This window comes from Scomber scombrus, chromosome 12 (genome assembly GCF_963691925.1).
Source record: "Scomber scombrus chromosome 12, fScoSco1.1, whole genome shotgun sequence".
NCBI lineage: Eukaryota > Metazoa > Chordata > Actinopteri > Scombriformes > Scombridae > Scomber > Scomber scombrus.
In genome coordinates, this window is record NC_084981.1 from 6,938,657 (window position 1) to 6,953,885 (window position 15,229).

Here is a 15,229-nt window from a genome sequence, read left to right on the forward strand (position 1 = left end):
TGTGTGTGTGTGTGTGTGTGTGTGTGTGTGTGTTTGTGTGTGTGTGTGTGTGTGTGTGTGTGTGTGTGTGTCCACCTCCCACCAAGCACTTTGTTATAATTGATTAAAAACTGAACTGGATGAATGTGCTGGTATTTATATGTTGTCGTGAACTTGTAGATTTGTCTGTATAATTGTTATTGTGATGGAGATTATGTAATGGTGTTGCATGTAAATGAATATATTCAGTGTTTGTTCTGTCTGTAGCTGCCCAGTGACTGCAGATGGAAATTAACTAATAGCTAAATCTGGCATAAATCATCTCTTTCTCTCGTTTTGAATGTTTTTGTTGTGCATGGTTCTTGTTTAATAAAGACTAATAATCATAATTATTATTATTATTGTTATTAACAATGTTGCTCAAGCTCCAGCAACAACTTTTTGTTCACTTGGAGTGGAGACACATGTTGCTCTGAATAATTTTGGGGTAATTTGTCTATGTTTTTTCACGCAGCTGCAGTCCAATGCGTTGGCCCAAACCTCCCAGTAACCTTTGAGGATTTCTTGGCAGTAATTTAGTATTCAGATTCACACACAAGCACACACGCTGAGGCCTTAATGTTGCAGCAAATCCCCTCTGATAGTGTAAACTCAGTGGAGAACACTGATCAGATGGCATTTACTCTCACTCCTGGTGGATTTAGTCTCACGCTCTATCTCTATTACCGTCTACAGTATGTTTATACGACTTTGTCTCTCTACCTCAAATTCTGCTAGGATCATTCTTCCAGTAACTTTTTTCACAAATGCAACACAGGAGTAGGGTCAGTGTTAACCAGGCATGAGTGGTTAGTGCCCTGCTCTCTCAGTTTCTCCACTGGAGAGACAGGAAGTCTGGCAGAGCTTTGACAGTCGCTAGAAACACATTTATGACCCTTTGAGAGAGCCGCTGTGTGAATATCTGTGTTGTAGCTGAGCTATCATTTCTCTCACAGGAGGCTGTCCCACTGTGTGTCGGAGGGGTGCCAGTACATAGTCGTAGCCCTGCTGTTACGGGGCTGTTACGGTGCTTTTATAGTGGTTAAGTTAACATTACCGTTCATCAGGACTGAATATTCGGTGAAGATGAATATAGGCAGTTATTTGCAGACCCATGTGTTGTGTTCACTGCCACAAAGGAAAAAATGAATCTCTTGTTCATGTCAAGGCAACTCACAACTGGCAAATAATGAATCAGTGTTTCTGATCATTTCATCCTTTTGTTCATTCAGCCTGATTTTTTCGAGTAAATACTTCTATCACTACATACTGTGAAAGGATAACTACTGACAAAATGACTAGTGTTCTTATATTCTATGTGAGACAAGTAATAAGTGTGATTTTATTTCTCAAAAATACATTTTCAGGTGTTACTTCTTTGTGTGATTGTGATCTGGGGTTTTTTCACATTACAAAAACTTCATGCTTGATTGACCAACCCACCTCCTTAAGATGTCATGGGAAAACTTACCCTTGGCCTAGCTGCCTAAATCTCAACGTGTAAAGAAACAGTGTATCCCATCTTATTCGGGCATATCTTAAAGAAAATAATAACGATTGAAACATACTGAAAGGACAGATAGACAGCAGAGAAGTGGATTATGCTGTAGAGTGGTTTTAAGAGTCTCTGTGGCTGTTTTGATACTTTTTCTCCACTGTGAAAACTAACAATTGAATAATGTTATAACCAAACCACTTTCCAAGCCAACAGAGGATGAGTGATACTTCAATACTCGAGATATTTCACTCTGAACCAAAGAATACCAATAGAGCCAAGAAAGCATCATTTGAGCCATACAGCTAGTATAAAACTTACCCTAACCCTAACAGAATAAATCTTAACTGCCTTTTTGTATGTTACGAGGCGACTGAGTAGGAAGTCAGTCGCAGTTGTCGTGTACCTTTCTTTTGTCGTACAGGGCGTGGTTGTCCAAAAGCATCCGCTTCTCAGATCGAGCGAACCTCCTCAGGTCTCTCTCAAACTGCTGTGGAAGAAAAGAATCAATAGTCTGAAAGCAAATATGTGTTTTACTTGTCTGTTTTTATGACATTGAAAGGAAAATGGATGCCTCAAAGCATGTTATCTTCCGGACGACTCCCATTTCTGTCATTAGCAAGATGGGTTTTTGATATCAGACATTAGTGCTATTTCTCTATATTATTGTACCCTAGCAGATGACTTTATATCAACTTTCAATGTATATTTGAAGGTATATTAGCCATTTAAAAAGTGCCTCTTGGTAAAAAAAAACAAATTCTACCCTGACTTTGAGGTTGCTCTTCTGTCCAAGCACTATTCTATGACAACAAATGATTAAATCCTGAAATACAGTAACCTCTCTGTTTTAATGTTTTTCTCCTCATGGATTCCACCTGCAGCTCCCTCACTTGTCCATCAGTTCCTTTAATCATACCCTGGATCCGGTCCAGCCCAGCAGAGCATAGGCGTAACGATCCACCGGCGGCGACACTAAGTCCACGCGTACGCCCCTCCAGCCCCTGCTGTCCCCCTCAGCAATGTTGAGACCTCCGTCCACTTGGCTGCCCTCCAAACGCAAGATCAGGAAGCACTTGGCAAAGTGGTCCATGGCCTCAAACCTGTGACTGGGAAGCTTTGATATATCAAAGGTGGAGGCCTGGTAATCACAGTAAAGGAGGATACCCTGGTGAAAAATAACAAGAGAGAATCAAGTCACTAAGTCATGTTATCTGTGATGCTTTATTCACACAATTTAAAAACATATTCATCTTTTTTCCTGAGTTATAATTTAGGATGTTTTCACAAGGAAGATCGGGCTTGTGTCTCTTTAAACTAAATTTTTCAGTGTAATAACTAAAAGATATATATTATAAGATACAAGTTAAGCTTTAAACATATAAATCATTCATCTAAAATTATTAAAGGGTTTTTTTCGCAGAGGTCTTGGCAAGCGCCTTTAAGAAGGACAGCCAACCGACATCTTGCTCAAGTGAGAACCCAAGGGTCCTGACAGCAAAAACCCGGTCACCTTTCATCTTTAGCCCAGACTTCAGAGCAGCCAAAAAGAGCTCAAGCTGAGGATCACAGCTTGCGCGCTGGCTCGTAGAAGGTTAAAAGTTATGAAATATAAACTGGAAGGCCTCAAAAATGATCAATAAACTCTCTGATCAATTCAACAGTTGGAGCCCAAAGTAAGGATGTCACATTTTGGATTTGGATTATTACGACGCCTTAGTTGTGGTCGAAAGCATTGAGTGTTTTGCCAGATCTGAGTCATGCCTCATTAGCATTACAGCAATTAAGAAGAGGGGATGTAAAAGCCTGCGTGTTCATCTCTGTGTCACTGACTGGCAATATTTTAAAAGACTCAGTTACTGGAATACCGCTCAGGGTTTAAACGTTGATCAAAAAGGACAATTACATTAAAATGTTTGCATGATTTATTCTTTAAGAGATCATCAGGTTCGCTTCTCTCCAGCCAATCAACAGCGGGAACAACAGCTGTCGTCATACATGGGCAGCAGAAAGTTTGAAGACACCCAGTGTAATTGAGGATTTACTGGAAGATGACACCCTCTTATTTGACAGGAATGAGAACAATTTCAGACCAACCACAGAGAAACCAGCCAAACTTAGGGATCATTCGTGGCTGAATGCTGCACATTAATGCAGCAGCCCAATCACAGAGCACTCTGGTTTAAAATCTCAACATAATTCACAGAAAATGCTTTCCATGAGCACTATTACTTGCCTTAATGCCACATTCTTCCTAATCTTAGAGATAAAAGGCAGCTTAGATACACGCCAGGAGGTACTGAAAATGGTTAAAGTAAGGTTTCTGTAAATGAAGAAAGGTTTTTAAAATAGTCAGTGGTAGAAGGAGAGGAATTGTGTGAGTATAATGTCAAGTGGCCTGGTGGATGGTCTGATTTGTGGTAGGTTTGTAAAAAGAACACAAAAAGCTTGATATCTGGATTTTTGTTTGGAGCTTTTTTTCCATTTTTAGTGAAATGTCTCGACAACTATACAGATACAGATATTCAATCATTGTGGTTCATGGCCTAAAACTATAATTAACTATTTTGTGTTGAGTATTAATGTGAAAATATTAGCAAGCCCAAACCTAAAACTAAGATGGTTATATCATGATACCAGCTGAACACCTGAATGTTTCAGCACTGACATTGTGAGTATATTAGCATGCTGACATTGTTGACACTGTTGTGCGTGTTTGATACTGCTGTGTCTATATTTAGAGCCTTACAGAACCACTTGCAGAGCTGATACTCTCTCTTGTTTCCGTGTTATTTTTGTCCGAATGTTTTTTTTGGGAAAATCTCTTTCCAGCAGTTTCAGCCTGCTTTAGGCAATAGTTTGTGTATTTTCATATTTTTGATCACAAAGTAATTGATGTAACAATCAAAAAGAGGCAGCTTTCAGATGTAGCACAGACTCATGTTGAAATTTGTAAAAATGAATACATCACATAATCTGCTCTGTGATGAAATCAAAAGCAAAGTCAGCTTGATTGGTTAAATTATGCTTGAAAAAAAATAAATGGCAGCTATTGTCATGACTGGAAGCAGAGGTGTAGAGCTTTGGACGCCAGTAAAAGGACCACTGTGTGAACATCTGGTCGGACTTGTCATCAGTCTAATTTGAGCTCAGCGTGGTGAAAAAAAAAGGGGGGGACGGTTGAGTGTTACATCCAATTGAGAGACGCGCATGCAGTCAGCCATAGTCGACGGCTGAAGCCCATTCCCTGGTAAATGGCTCCACTCCTTAGATAATGGAAATCTGTGCCAAGTAAGATGTCAGCGTGTCGGAGAGGGAGAAGAAGAGGGGACCGCTGATGGGAAACAAAGCCATAAGTGTAGAAAGGAGTGAAATGGAGTGAGTACAAGTGTGTTAGAGAGCAGGGTTTAACCTGTAAGAGAAAGTAAGAAATAGGTGGGCGAGTAGATAGTGTGGAAAGAATGAAAAAAAAGAGAGAGTGAATTGATTTCCTCCAGGCCTGGCCTTTGCTTATTATGCTTCTCCCTGGATGCGGGAGCGTTAAGGCGATTAAGATTACAAATTGTCATTTTAATTCCAGCCCCCAGCGTAATTGTTGGGATACCACTCTCCTCTCAGTGGCCATAAATCTGCTGCACTCTCCTTAAAGAGCAATAATTGGGGGAAGAGTGCAGCAAGCAGCCACTCTGCCTGTACAGCCAATGACTGAGGTTAATCACAAAACATTAAACACCCTGTCAGCACGGCCCCAATAGCCTCTACTAAACAGTCCTGCCCGACCATCGACCCGCACGACTTATCAGACGAGGACAGAGCTCCCCGGTAGACGCTGAAAAAAGGAAGCGCGGAGAAATCCGAGGCAGTGATGTTCAAAACCTCGAGTGACACGAGGGAGTCAGATCTCAAAGAAATTGCCAGCCCTTCTCTACTTTCACTCCTTTAACCGTCTTCTGGGTGGGATTCATTTGCGGCGCAATTTGCGGGGCGAAAAATTCCCGATGTCACCCGCTTCTGCACCCCTGGACCGTTCTCCCTCAGCAATTACAGATAACCATTCACCTTTCAATAATAGGCAGGGAGAGGGGCTCTTAAAGTTCCCTTTACATTCTGTAATAGCTTAGCTACAGGCAGTGACAGTTCCCTCTTAGATAATGAGGCCAGAGTGACGGCGTAAAAGCACTTAAACACTGACTAATCTGAAATTAAAATTCCCCCAAGCCACACTTGAGACAAGTTGTGGGAGAAGGTCTGCACCCCCATCTCATACATAAGGCCGTAAATGTAGGCCACTTCTCATTCCGGCAGATATTTCGGTCCCTCCTGATGGTACATTTCTTTCAGCCTTGAATCATATGGATGCCTTCAGAGGGAAGTATTAATGAGTTATGGTGACAGTTGCACGGACCGTTAAGTACGTGAATACAGATGCCCTTCCTTCGATGAGGTTTGCGGCCCTCCTGCCTACGCACGTACAGTAACAGCGGCGCCGCTTTCCTCTCTCAGTCTCTCTCTTATTCTGTCTGACACACATACACTCACAAATCCAGCATAAAAACAGGATGTCATGAAGTTCCCGTCTCAGCATCGCCAGGGGCTGTTTAGCCCAATAGCGCTCTGTAATCATCGCCCACGCAGCAGGTAATGTCAGCGAGCATCTGAGAGTAAGCTTATTCCACCAGAACTGTTTACAGAGGGAATTACAGAGGAGGACAGCGGGAAGATAATCTTTCCCCCCAAAGCTTCTCCTCTGAGCGTGGAGAGAAGGAAAAAAAAAAAAGAGTCAAGTGAACATGACTTTTGAAATTGTGATCTGAAAGCTGTGTGCGTGTGTGTGTGTGTGTGTCTTTTTTTTTTCTCGTATTTGATTATTTACTCAGGGTCTTTTCTTAAGAGTGGAACGAGTGGTCGCAGCAGCAGCCTTCATGGCCACCTGCATCCAGGGGACGAGAGCGGCGTAGTCGGGGGATGCGAGGCACTCTGATCTCGACTCCTCCGACTCACGGAGAGAGAGAGAGAGAAAGAGAGAGAGAGAAAGAGACAGACTTCAAAACCTGCCTTTAAGTTGCAGATTAGCGCGTGTTTGCCGGGACTGTTTGAACTGCTCTCTGACTTTGATATGGAGTTTGAATGAAAGAGACTGATTGCTGAAATTAAAGTGCAGCAGTTTGTGCGTCTGTGCCTGTCTGTATATATATATATATATGTATGTATGCGTGTGTGTGTGTGTGTGTGTGTGTGGGTATCCTATAAAGTAGCCGTTGCCGCTCAGATTTTATTTAGATCTCAAAGTGACTAACTCCTTGCGACTGCAAAATAAACTCGGCTGTATGGGCAGCTCCGGCTGAATCGCTTATTCAACCTAAGGGAAAAGTCTCGGCTCCCTAACCGCATTGACTCAGACCGTATGCGGAACAATAAAACCGAGCTGAATCGCATTAGAACGGCGGCAATGCATACAGAAGCCTCAGAAAGCAGCACTTATACAGTATTTAGAGACAGAGAGATGATAGATGGATGCTAGATGAAACATGGCCCTCTCCGTCTCTCTCTCTCTCCGTTGCTATTACCAGGGCCAAGCTGAATCTCATCTGTCTGCCACTGAAGCTGGGTAGCTGACCTTGCCTCTGCCCCCAAGTTATGCTTTCAGAATATCAGCGGGAGGAGGAGGAGGAGGAGGAAGGGGTTGGGGCTGGGGGGGTAGCAGAAAAAAAATGATGAACCCGTTTTTACAAGGACGTTTCTAGATAGATGTATTTTTAACTCCCTGCAGGCTGGAGAGGGGTGCTGAGGGGTGGGGAAGGAGGGGGTTGGAGGCCCATGATATTAGGCCTGAGTGAAGACACGTGGGCCCCCAGGGGTTCCATTGCAGATGACAAGGTTACACGACTTAGAGTCAACCTCTGCTACCTCTAGTTAATCACTGTCTCTTGTGTCCTCATCCCCTCAGACCGGTCCCTCTCCATCCTCCTTCCATCCAGCCTGCTGAGAAGAAAGCCTTCAGTCAGTATCATGCTGTCCCCTTCTTAGGCTCCTAAAGCCTTTTTAACACCTGCCCTACCCGCCTAATTCACATCCATCTTACCTCCTTTAGTTCCACACATTCACACAGACTTTCGCACCTTCACCTCGCTCCCTCTCCCTATAGTGTGCAACAAAAAAAAAGACGTCTTTAAGTAGTAAGAGCTCGGCGATAACGTACAGTAAGTAGGAGATAATTATCGTCAGGAAGGACCTCTGAAGGAAAGGAGGCATGTGGAGGTGTGGATGGAAGAGGGATTTATTTTTTACACCCAGCGATGTCACACACACACACACACACACAAAATAAAGCCAGCAGCCATAATAGACAGTGCAGTCCTGCTCTTCATCAAACACTTGTCTTCTCTCATGACCCTTTGCAACTACGCATTTATCTGACGGAGAATACAGTGCTGACAAAGAAAAGTCCTTCCACATCCACCCCCCTTGTTTTTTCTTCATAGAATGTCATTTTGTTCAAGTAATATTGAGCATTATGTATTTACAATGACCTGAAAGATTCAGTTTAATTGGTTACATGTTGTGCTATGCAGGACACAAAGAAGTACTTTATGTGAGTGAAGCTTTTCTGAAGGAAACTGAAGAAACATCCTGATTGTTATTGTGTGGTTTCATCAATGGACAGCAGTGGGTTACTACCTGTTGGCCATAAAGACCTTCCTCTGTAGCACAACTATATTGTAAGAGATGGAGGTCAAAGTCCATAGTTGGAGCGCTTTGGTAGCAGAATGGTTACCGCATGTGCCACGTAATCGCAATTCCCCTGGTTCAACTACGGCAAATGACCTTTGTTTCATGTCGTTCCCCCCTCCCCCTCTCTCTCCCTGTTTCCTGTTGGCTTCTATGCCAGCTACTTTCAAATAAAGTCAAAAAATGCTCAAAACGTAATATTTTTTAATCCATAGTCGTCTTTTTGCATTCCAATTTTCAATCAATCCTAATTCAATTAGCAAAGAATGACCCAGCATGTAAAAATTATATTCAGAAAAGACTTTGGTGTTGACCCCGACAATTAAATGGATTTATAAGGATGGAGACCTATAAATAGCAGCCAATCGAAGATCCCCCCCCTAAGGACCAAAGGCAGGTCTTCACACTGGTGGCAGTGGGGTGGGAGAGGAATGAAGCACAGGCTGCAATGACAGCTGAGAGACAAAACAGATAAGGTGGTTTAAATATTCTCTAGAGAGACGATTGCAAAGAACCAATGTGTCACTGTATGTATCCCAAAAAAAAAAAAAACTAATCCATTTGGCTTTTTAGTGGTTTTATTTTGATTAGGAAATAGCAGCAAGTCCTCATCCCAAAAAGGAACACTTAATCCTTCCGCTGAAAAATTCAAATAGTTTGGAGATACATGGTTTCCACTGAGCTGTGACAATATGACATTTGAGTTTTGTATTAAGATAAACTTTTTAAAAAAGCAGTAGTTCTCAAACTGGGGTGTAGAGGCCACTGAGGACACAATATTGACACACACACACATATTGGCAGACAATGCAATAATTACTGATCCAGAGCCGACACCAGTTCTATTGACAGTTTGACAATGGTTGCTGTGAAAAAGGTCTATGTAATCAATACATTTGGGAGTGATAAGAAAACAAAGTGCTCTGATGCTGGTAATATAAAGTACATTCATATTCATATTTTTAATAGACTCTTTGTTTGTGATCTATTTTTGCCAGTTAACCAATCAATATTTGTTTAACTTGCATACATTAAATTGACTTGGCCAGTTTTGGAAATATTATCCACCCAGGGACTGAATGTATACATGCAAATAAAACATTATAGCTAAGATGCATCATCCTGTTTGAATTTTAAAGGTGCAGCACTGTTGCAATTTCAAATACACCCATGCTGAGCTTGAGAGCCGGCTGAGGTAAAAGCAGTAGCAACGACAGAACCGATATGTAAGTATAACATAAACACGTTGGACTTTTGTTTGAACAATTGTGATTAAGACCTCAGTTTAACGTAATTAGATAAATGTGTTTACACACTCTGAGTTTTAATTGGACACTTCTGTGGCGCGCTGATATTTGTCATATTAGTGCGATATTAGTGGCAAATAATTGTCATCGTTTGAGTGCAGCCGGCAGTGAAACCATTATGTGTATGTAAACATAGCCTGTCATTAACGTAGTCTGTGTTATTATCTCCTTCTCACACATTTTCTCTCTCTTCTCACTTTTCCACTCGCTTTCTCTCTGCTTTAATCAGTCCCTATCTTTGTTTCTAACTCTCTCTCTCTCTCTCTCTCTGTCTTTTTTTTTCTTCCACATTCATCCTCTCTTCTCTATTCCCCCTCCTCACACACACCTCTCTTATTGTGCCCATTTTCCATTATAGGATCCATTTTCCATTAAGGGGTGTCCAGTGCTGCCGATGGTCCTTTAAAAGCCCTGCTAAAAGTTCTCAGAGTAACCGCTTAAATTGTGTCATTTCTCTTCCACCTGATTCCTTCACCTTTTTTTTTTTTTGCCCAATCTTTTTCCATTAAAAGGCGACTAAATCGGAGGAACCTGGACAACCTTTCTCTCTAAATTTTATATTTTAACAAAATTAAGTTTTCAAGGACACATTTGTGAATGATGGAAAAGTGACCGATTGTATTTAATACCTCATTAGAAAAACATACTGCATGTGCTGCGGTCAAAGATATGCCCCTTAATTCAAAAATTCTTCATATTTTTCTCAAGGAAAAACCTGACAAGTGTTTTTGCACCGCAGAGGATAGAATTGGATTTATTAGGTTTTTATCACACTGTATATCCAAATAGTGCTTTCAGTTTAAAATCACATTATATAGCTAAACACATTATGACAAATCCGTTCACAATCACTTTTTCCATCTCTAGTGATTTATTCACAATGTAAAACCAGTTGACAACATGGCATGCATGCAGAAATGATTCTACAGTTTAATTAGGTTTAGTTTGCTGGTTTGAGCAGTGACTTTAAAACGTGGCTCAGAGTATATGCCAACACACAAATCAAACTCATGTGTCTTCAGTCATGTGTTGGTATGTTTCTCTGTGTGTGTGTGTAGTGGTACATCAGGGACTCTACCAGTCTCTGTCATATGTATTATTAAGAAATAAAGAAAAATGATGTAGATTGTTGAGAAGCATAATAGACGAGATTAAGAAATCCCCTTCTGTGGAGAGTTTGCACGTTCTGCCTGCGTGGGTTGCATGCAGCTTAGTTTAATTGGTCACTCTAAATGACATTGTTATCTTTGTGCATGTAAGGAGAACATGAGTTTATATGTAATTTCAACATCTCCCCAATTTACACCATTACCGTCTTATTCAACATTCTGATTAAATGTCAGGTCAGATGTATTGTCTTGTTTCCATGTCTTCTTTTACTCTTCAATCTTAACGCATCATATATCATCATATATAGCAAATTAATGTTTTTTCCAATTACTTCTGTTAGCTATACAACTCCTGGCAGTAACTGTGTGTAAATATTTTTGTAATAATTCATCATAAGAACAAATGTTTGTGGTGTATCTAGATTTGGTTAAGTGGTGCATAAATGCAGACTGCTGTAAAATATAATGTAATCAATTATGCCAGCCCTGTAACAGATACTACTTGTATCCAGACTTTATCAGGAGCTGTCAATTTGACTTTACTGTAATTACAGGTTGTAGTTTGTGGTTATGTTGTATAGGACTACATGACTGTATGTTATACTGATGGTCATGGTATTATGTCCACCCGAAGTGCACTATGTATCTTCTTCAGTTGAAAAAAAAACCAAGGAAAAGCTAGGATATAAGCTATTTGTAATTAATAAGTGACTTATTATACATGCAGGATATGGCACAGATGGCCAGATGGAAGCTGAACTTTAGCTTCTTGAAACTCCCACCACTTTCAATAACTTCACTTTAAATGCAACAGAAGTGTTCAAGTAGTGCTCTGAACTCCTACTTACAGTATTGTAACATTCGCAAACACTCAAGCACATAAAATACAGGAGGGTAGTCTGCTGTGCTCTGTTATGTTGTCCATGAAATTGTGCTACTGTAATTAGCGTAACCTATAATAACCTGTAAAAACACCCAGTGGCTTTTTCCAAGTGTATTTTAAATTCACATTTGGATTTAAACCAGTAATATTAAAAGTAGAACTCTGAACTTGATTCACAAATGATTCCTCTCAACATCTTCACTTCTGTCCTCTGGCCAGTAATGACTGGAAGAGCTGCCAATATGCAAAATTTGCCAGAAATGCAGGGAAATGTCCTTTGTCCTGACTGTAGAAACTTGTGGGGATACAGGCGCTTTACACTGAGTTAGTGCATAAAAAGAAAGAGGCCACATACTTACATGATGTTTCAGTCTATCGATAATGTCTAGGAGCAGGCTCTCCTCCTTCCCCAGCTCGAGTGCGGTCACGATAAAGTCGACGTCATGGCCGAACTCCTTCCCCCTGGAGATAAAGACATAGCAGTAGTAACCGCTCAGTGTGTCTGGGAGATAATGAAAAGAATTATCTTTTAGTCATAGCCCTTAACTGATGAAGAGGGAAGGTGGCATACGATGTTATTAAAAGCACAAGCCATACTAATGACAATGATTCTTTTTTTTACATTATTCAAACAAGTCATTTTTCCTAAGTTGCTAGGGGTAAAAGATCCTTTTTTGTTGCCTCAGCTGTCAGAGCTTTAAATTTATGAGAGTCATCATTTTCTACTTGGATCAGTGTTATAAAGCAGACCCATATGGAGCCTGACTGAGCTTACACAATGCATTTCTCTGTCAGCACAACTGCAGACAGTGAGTGTTTCAGTACTGTAAGTGTTTATCAAGTGATTATCAAGCAAGAACACAGTGAAGAGCTTGGCAAACAACCCCTGCATGTGCATAAGATATGTACACAAAAAGCACATCAAAGCATCTGGGATCAGCCCCCTGAATCATTTTTACTTGCGTCTCCATTTCTGAGGATGCAGCTTGAGCTTAATTAACATCGGACTGTTTATTTCATCGGTCACTGAGCACACTGAAAACATCTCTCTTTGAGGACAACACGAGTCAGTAATGAGGCAGTGTAAAATGTAAATCTGGGCTATTTGGTTATCAAAATCTTATTTTGAATTTCAAATAAGCACGTTTAGCCCTGTGTGAAGTTGTCACACCCTGCCACACTGCAGAGGTAGTGACCTGTCGATTTGTGTTTACCTCCCTCATACAGTGGTGTCAGTTTCTAAGCTGACCTGTATTTATTTGTGTACAGTATGTGTTTCACTGTCCACTATTATTTAACCCGTCTGCCCAACTTTAAACTGCTCCATATAAGAAATATGGTTTGTAGACATTTATGAGGCAGGAGTTCATGTCTGTATACACCTCTGGAATAAAATGTATGAATTTATAGACCAGTAGTAATGATTATTACCAGCTATCCAGCTATTGTAAGTAACACCAGTGTTGCCAGATCTCACGAGAGAAACAAGCTGAAAAGAAGAGAAATCACAGTCCTCAACAAAATCAGCAGAACTCATTCTGTGCAACATATATATGTATACTGCATTTATATATATATATGTATTGCATTTCATAAAGAACCATTTCAAAAATATGCTCCGACTGCTGACAATGTGTTATGTGCTTACTAGTGTCCTAATTTTGAGTCTTATCCTGGTTTTGATCATATCCAGGATATCGTGTTTGAACGTAAGTAATCTGGTTATTCATGTTCCTCTTTGCACGATTTTAACAGTATCTAAGTTTCTAATCAACTGTTTTCAGCTGTGTCTTGATTGCTCACTATCTCAGCCACTACGTTCTGTACCAACAAAGAATGTTCAGAAACTTAGATATGGATGCTACATGCTACAGTATCCTGGTTTCTATTGAAGTACAATAGCATATCCAGGTTTTTCAAAACAGAGATTAGGCCTTATCCAGGTTTTTTAAGGTGTTTACATACGCAGAACATTACCAGAATATATAGTAAATATACTCAATGTAGTCCAACTCATTCTCCAGCCAGTTCTCCAGATATTTCCACACTGTGTCAGGAATGCACATGCACCTCCAGTTCAACACAATTATAGTAACAGTTGGCCACATCCATATGTCCAAACTGTGGGCTGATGGGTATGTTAGAGCTTAAATCCAGATTCACAAAAATATAGTAAAGCTTTATGTTTTCTATGAAAGTCTCAGTAATTCAAATGATCAACTTATGATGCTTCATGTTGGTGACAGACACACGTGACTCCGGTGATTTGGAAACCCTGCACTGCTCCAAAAGTTGAATGATGAGAATGAATTAGTTTCTCTGTATGTGCCACCTGTCCGAGGTGTTTTCCTGCTTTTTACTCGGTGCATGCTCAGACTCTGGGATAACTACGACGGCTCTCGGATGGAATGATGAAAAGAAACACTGAGTTCCTCATATGGCAGAGTTTTTTTTTTCATCAGTCATCAAAGTGAGAACAATGCTGACACAAACACGCAGTAAACACAGTCTACGAGTGTTGAAGCCCCTCAGATGACAGGAGCAACTCTGTCAGGCTGCAATCCACTGAAGTTGGCCGCCGCCTTCAGCTCTGGCCAACGCCACTGCTAGCTGCCAATAAAAAAAAAAAGGCCAGGCGCCGTTTCAAACCGATCATTACCTAACACCCACTCGCACACATGCACACACACTCACAAACGCCTTTGAAACACAATAGGTGAATCATACAGGCGCGAGCATCCGTATCACAGCTGACAACCAAGTGGAATGACGAGGAATGCTGGGGCCGATACGGCTCCGGAGAAGCCTCGGCCGCTGCGAGGCTCCGTGTCTGATCTTTCCTTGTCGCTTCTAACAAAATGAGTGATGGCAGAGGGAGAGGGAAGGGGACATTAAAGGGATGGAGAGAGAGGCTGTGAATGGCTTGTGGGAAAGCTTCAAAAAGGTCACTGCGGCTAATTCGGGGAGAAAGGATGTATTGGAAAACAACTATTCGTGCCCCGCAAGGTATGATAATGTTAATGGTTAGCCTTAGTGGCAGGGAGCGTGTAACCTGGCAGATGCTGCTTCAGTCACAGTCATTTAATTTGCACTGTGACTGTAATTTATTGCCTTTACGCAAATAATAGAAGATGTGGGAGTACTCGCTCGCTCGTGTTTATACTCAGTGGCATTTATGTAGGTCTTTATGTGAAAAAGTTGACACTTCTTTAATGAGTTGACTGGTAGGACACAGCTATTTGAGAATGCATCACAGATTTCCATTTGCTGAATGTGCAACTTTCCCTCCGAAACCTTCCAACTCTCTTAATTGGCAACGCTGAGATTCCACAACACTTCCAGCTTGTACGGTGCCCCCAAGTTGTTAAGTGAATCTCACTGCTAGCCTTTGCTGTGCTGGCAAAACTTACTCGAGTGCACTGCATAAATGTGTGCCGTGAATAGCAAAACACCGAAGAGGCAGAGAGACAGAGAGATCATCAGCATAAATTCCGTTTACCTCCGATCAGAGCTTAAAAACAGACGGTTTGCGTGTGTGTGTGTGTGTGCATGAGGGGCTAACATGGGAATTGGTGGTTATTCGAGGAGAAGACACCCCGGCATTACACTCTTCAGCTCTCGCCTGATTGCGATGGAGCATTAGTTCATGGCAGGTTCTGTGAAGATAGCTCCTCTAATTCAACCCCAG

The 15,229-nt window shown here is 41.3% G+C and overlaps 1 protein-coding gene across 1 annotated transcript in view; it reads right to left on the reverse strand.

Annotated features, from left to right (window-relative positions):
- Window positions 1-15,229, reverse strand: part of dntt (deoxynucleotidyltransferase, terminal) — an 81,518-nt gene that overhangs the window by 32,163 nt on the left and 34,126 nt on the right. The window contains exons 8-10 of the mRNA XM_062430604.1: window positions 11,901-12,003; window positions 2,433-2,681; window positions 1,920-2,003 (exon numbers count right to left, since the gene is read on the reverse strand). Coding sequence (XP_062286588.1) covers window positions 1,920-2,003; window positions 2,433-2,681; window positions 11,901-12,003 — 436 coding nt within the window. The remainder of the gene's footprint in view (window positions 1-1,919; window positions 2,004-2,432; window positions 2,682-11,900; window positions 12,004-15,229) is intronic.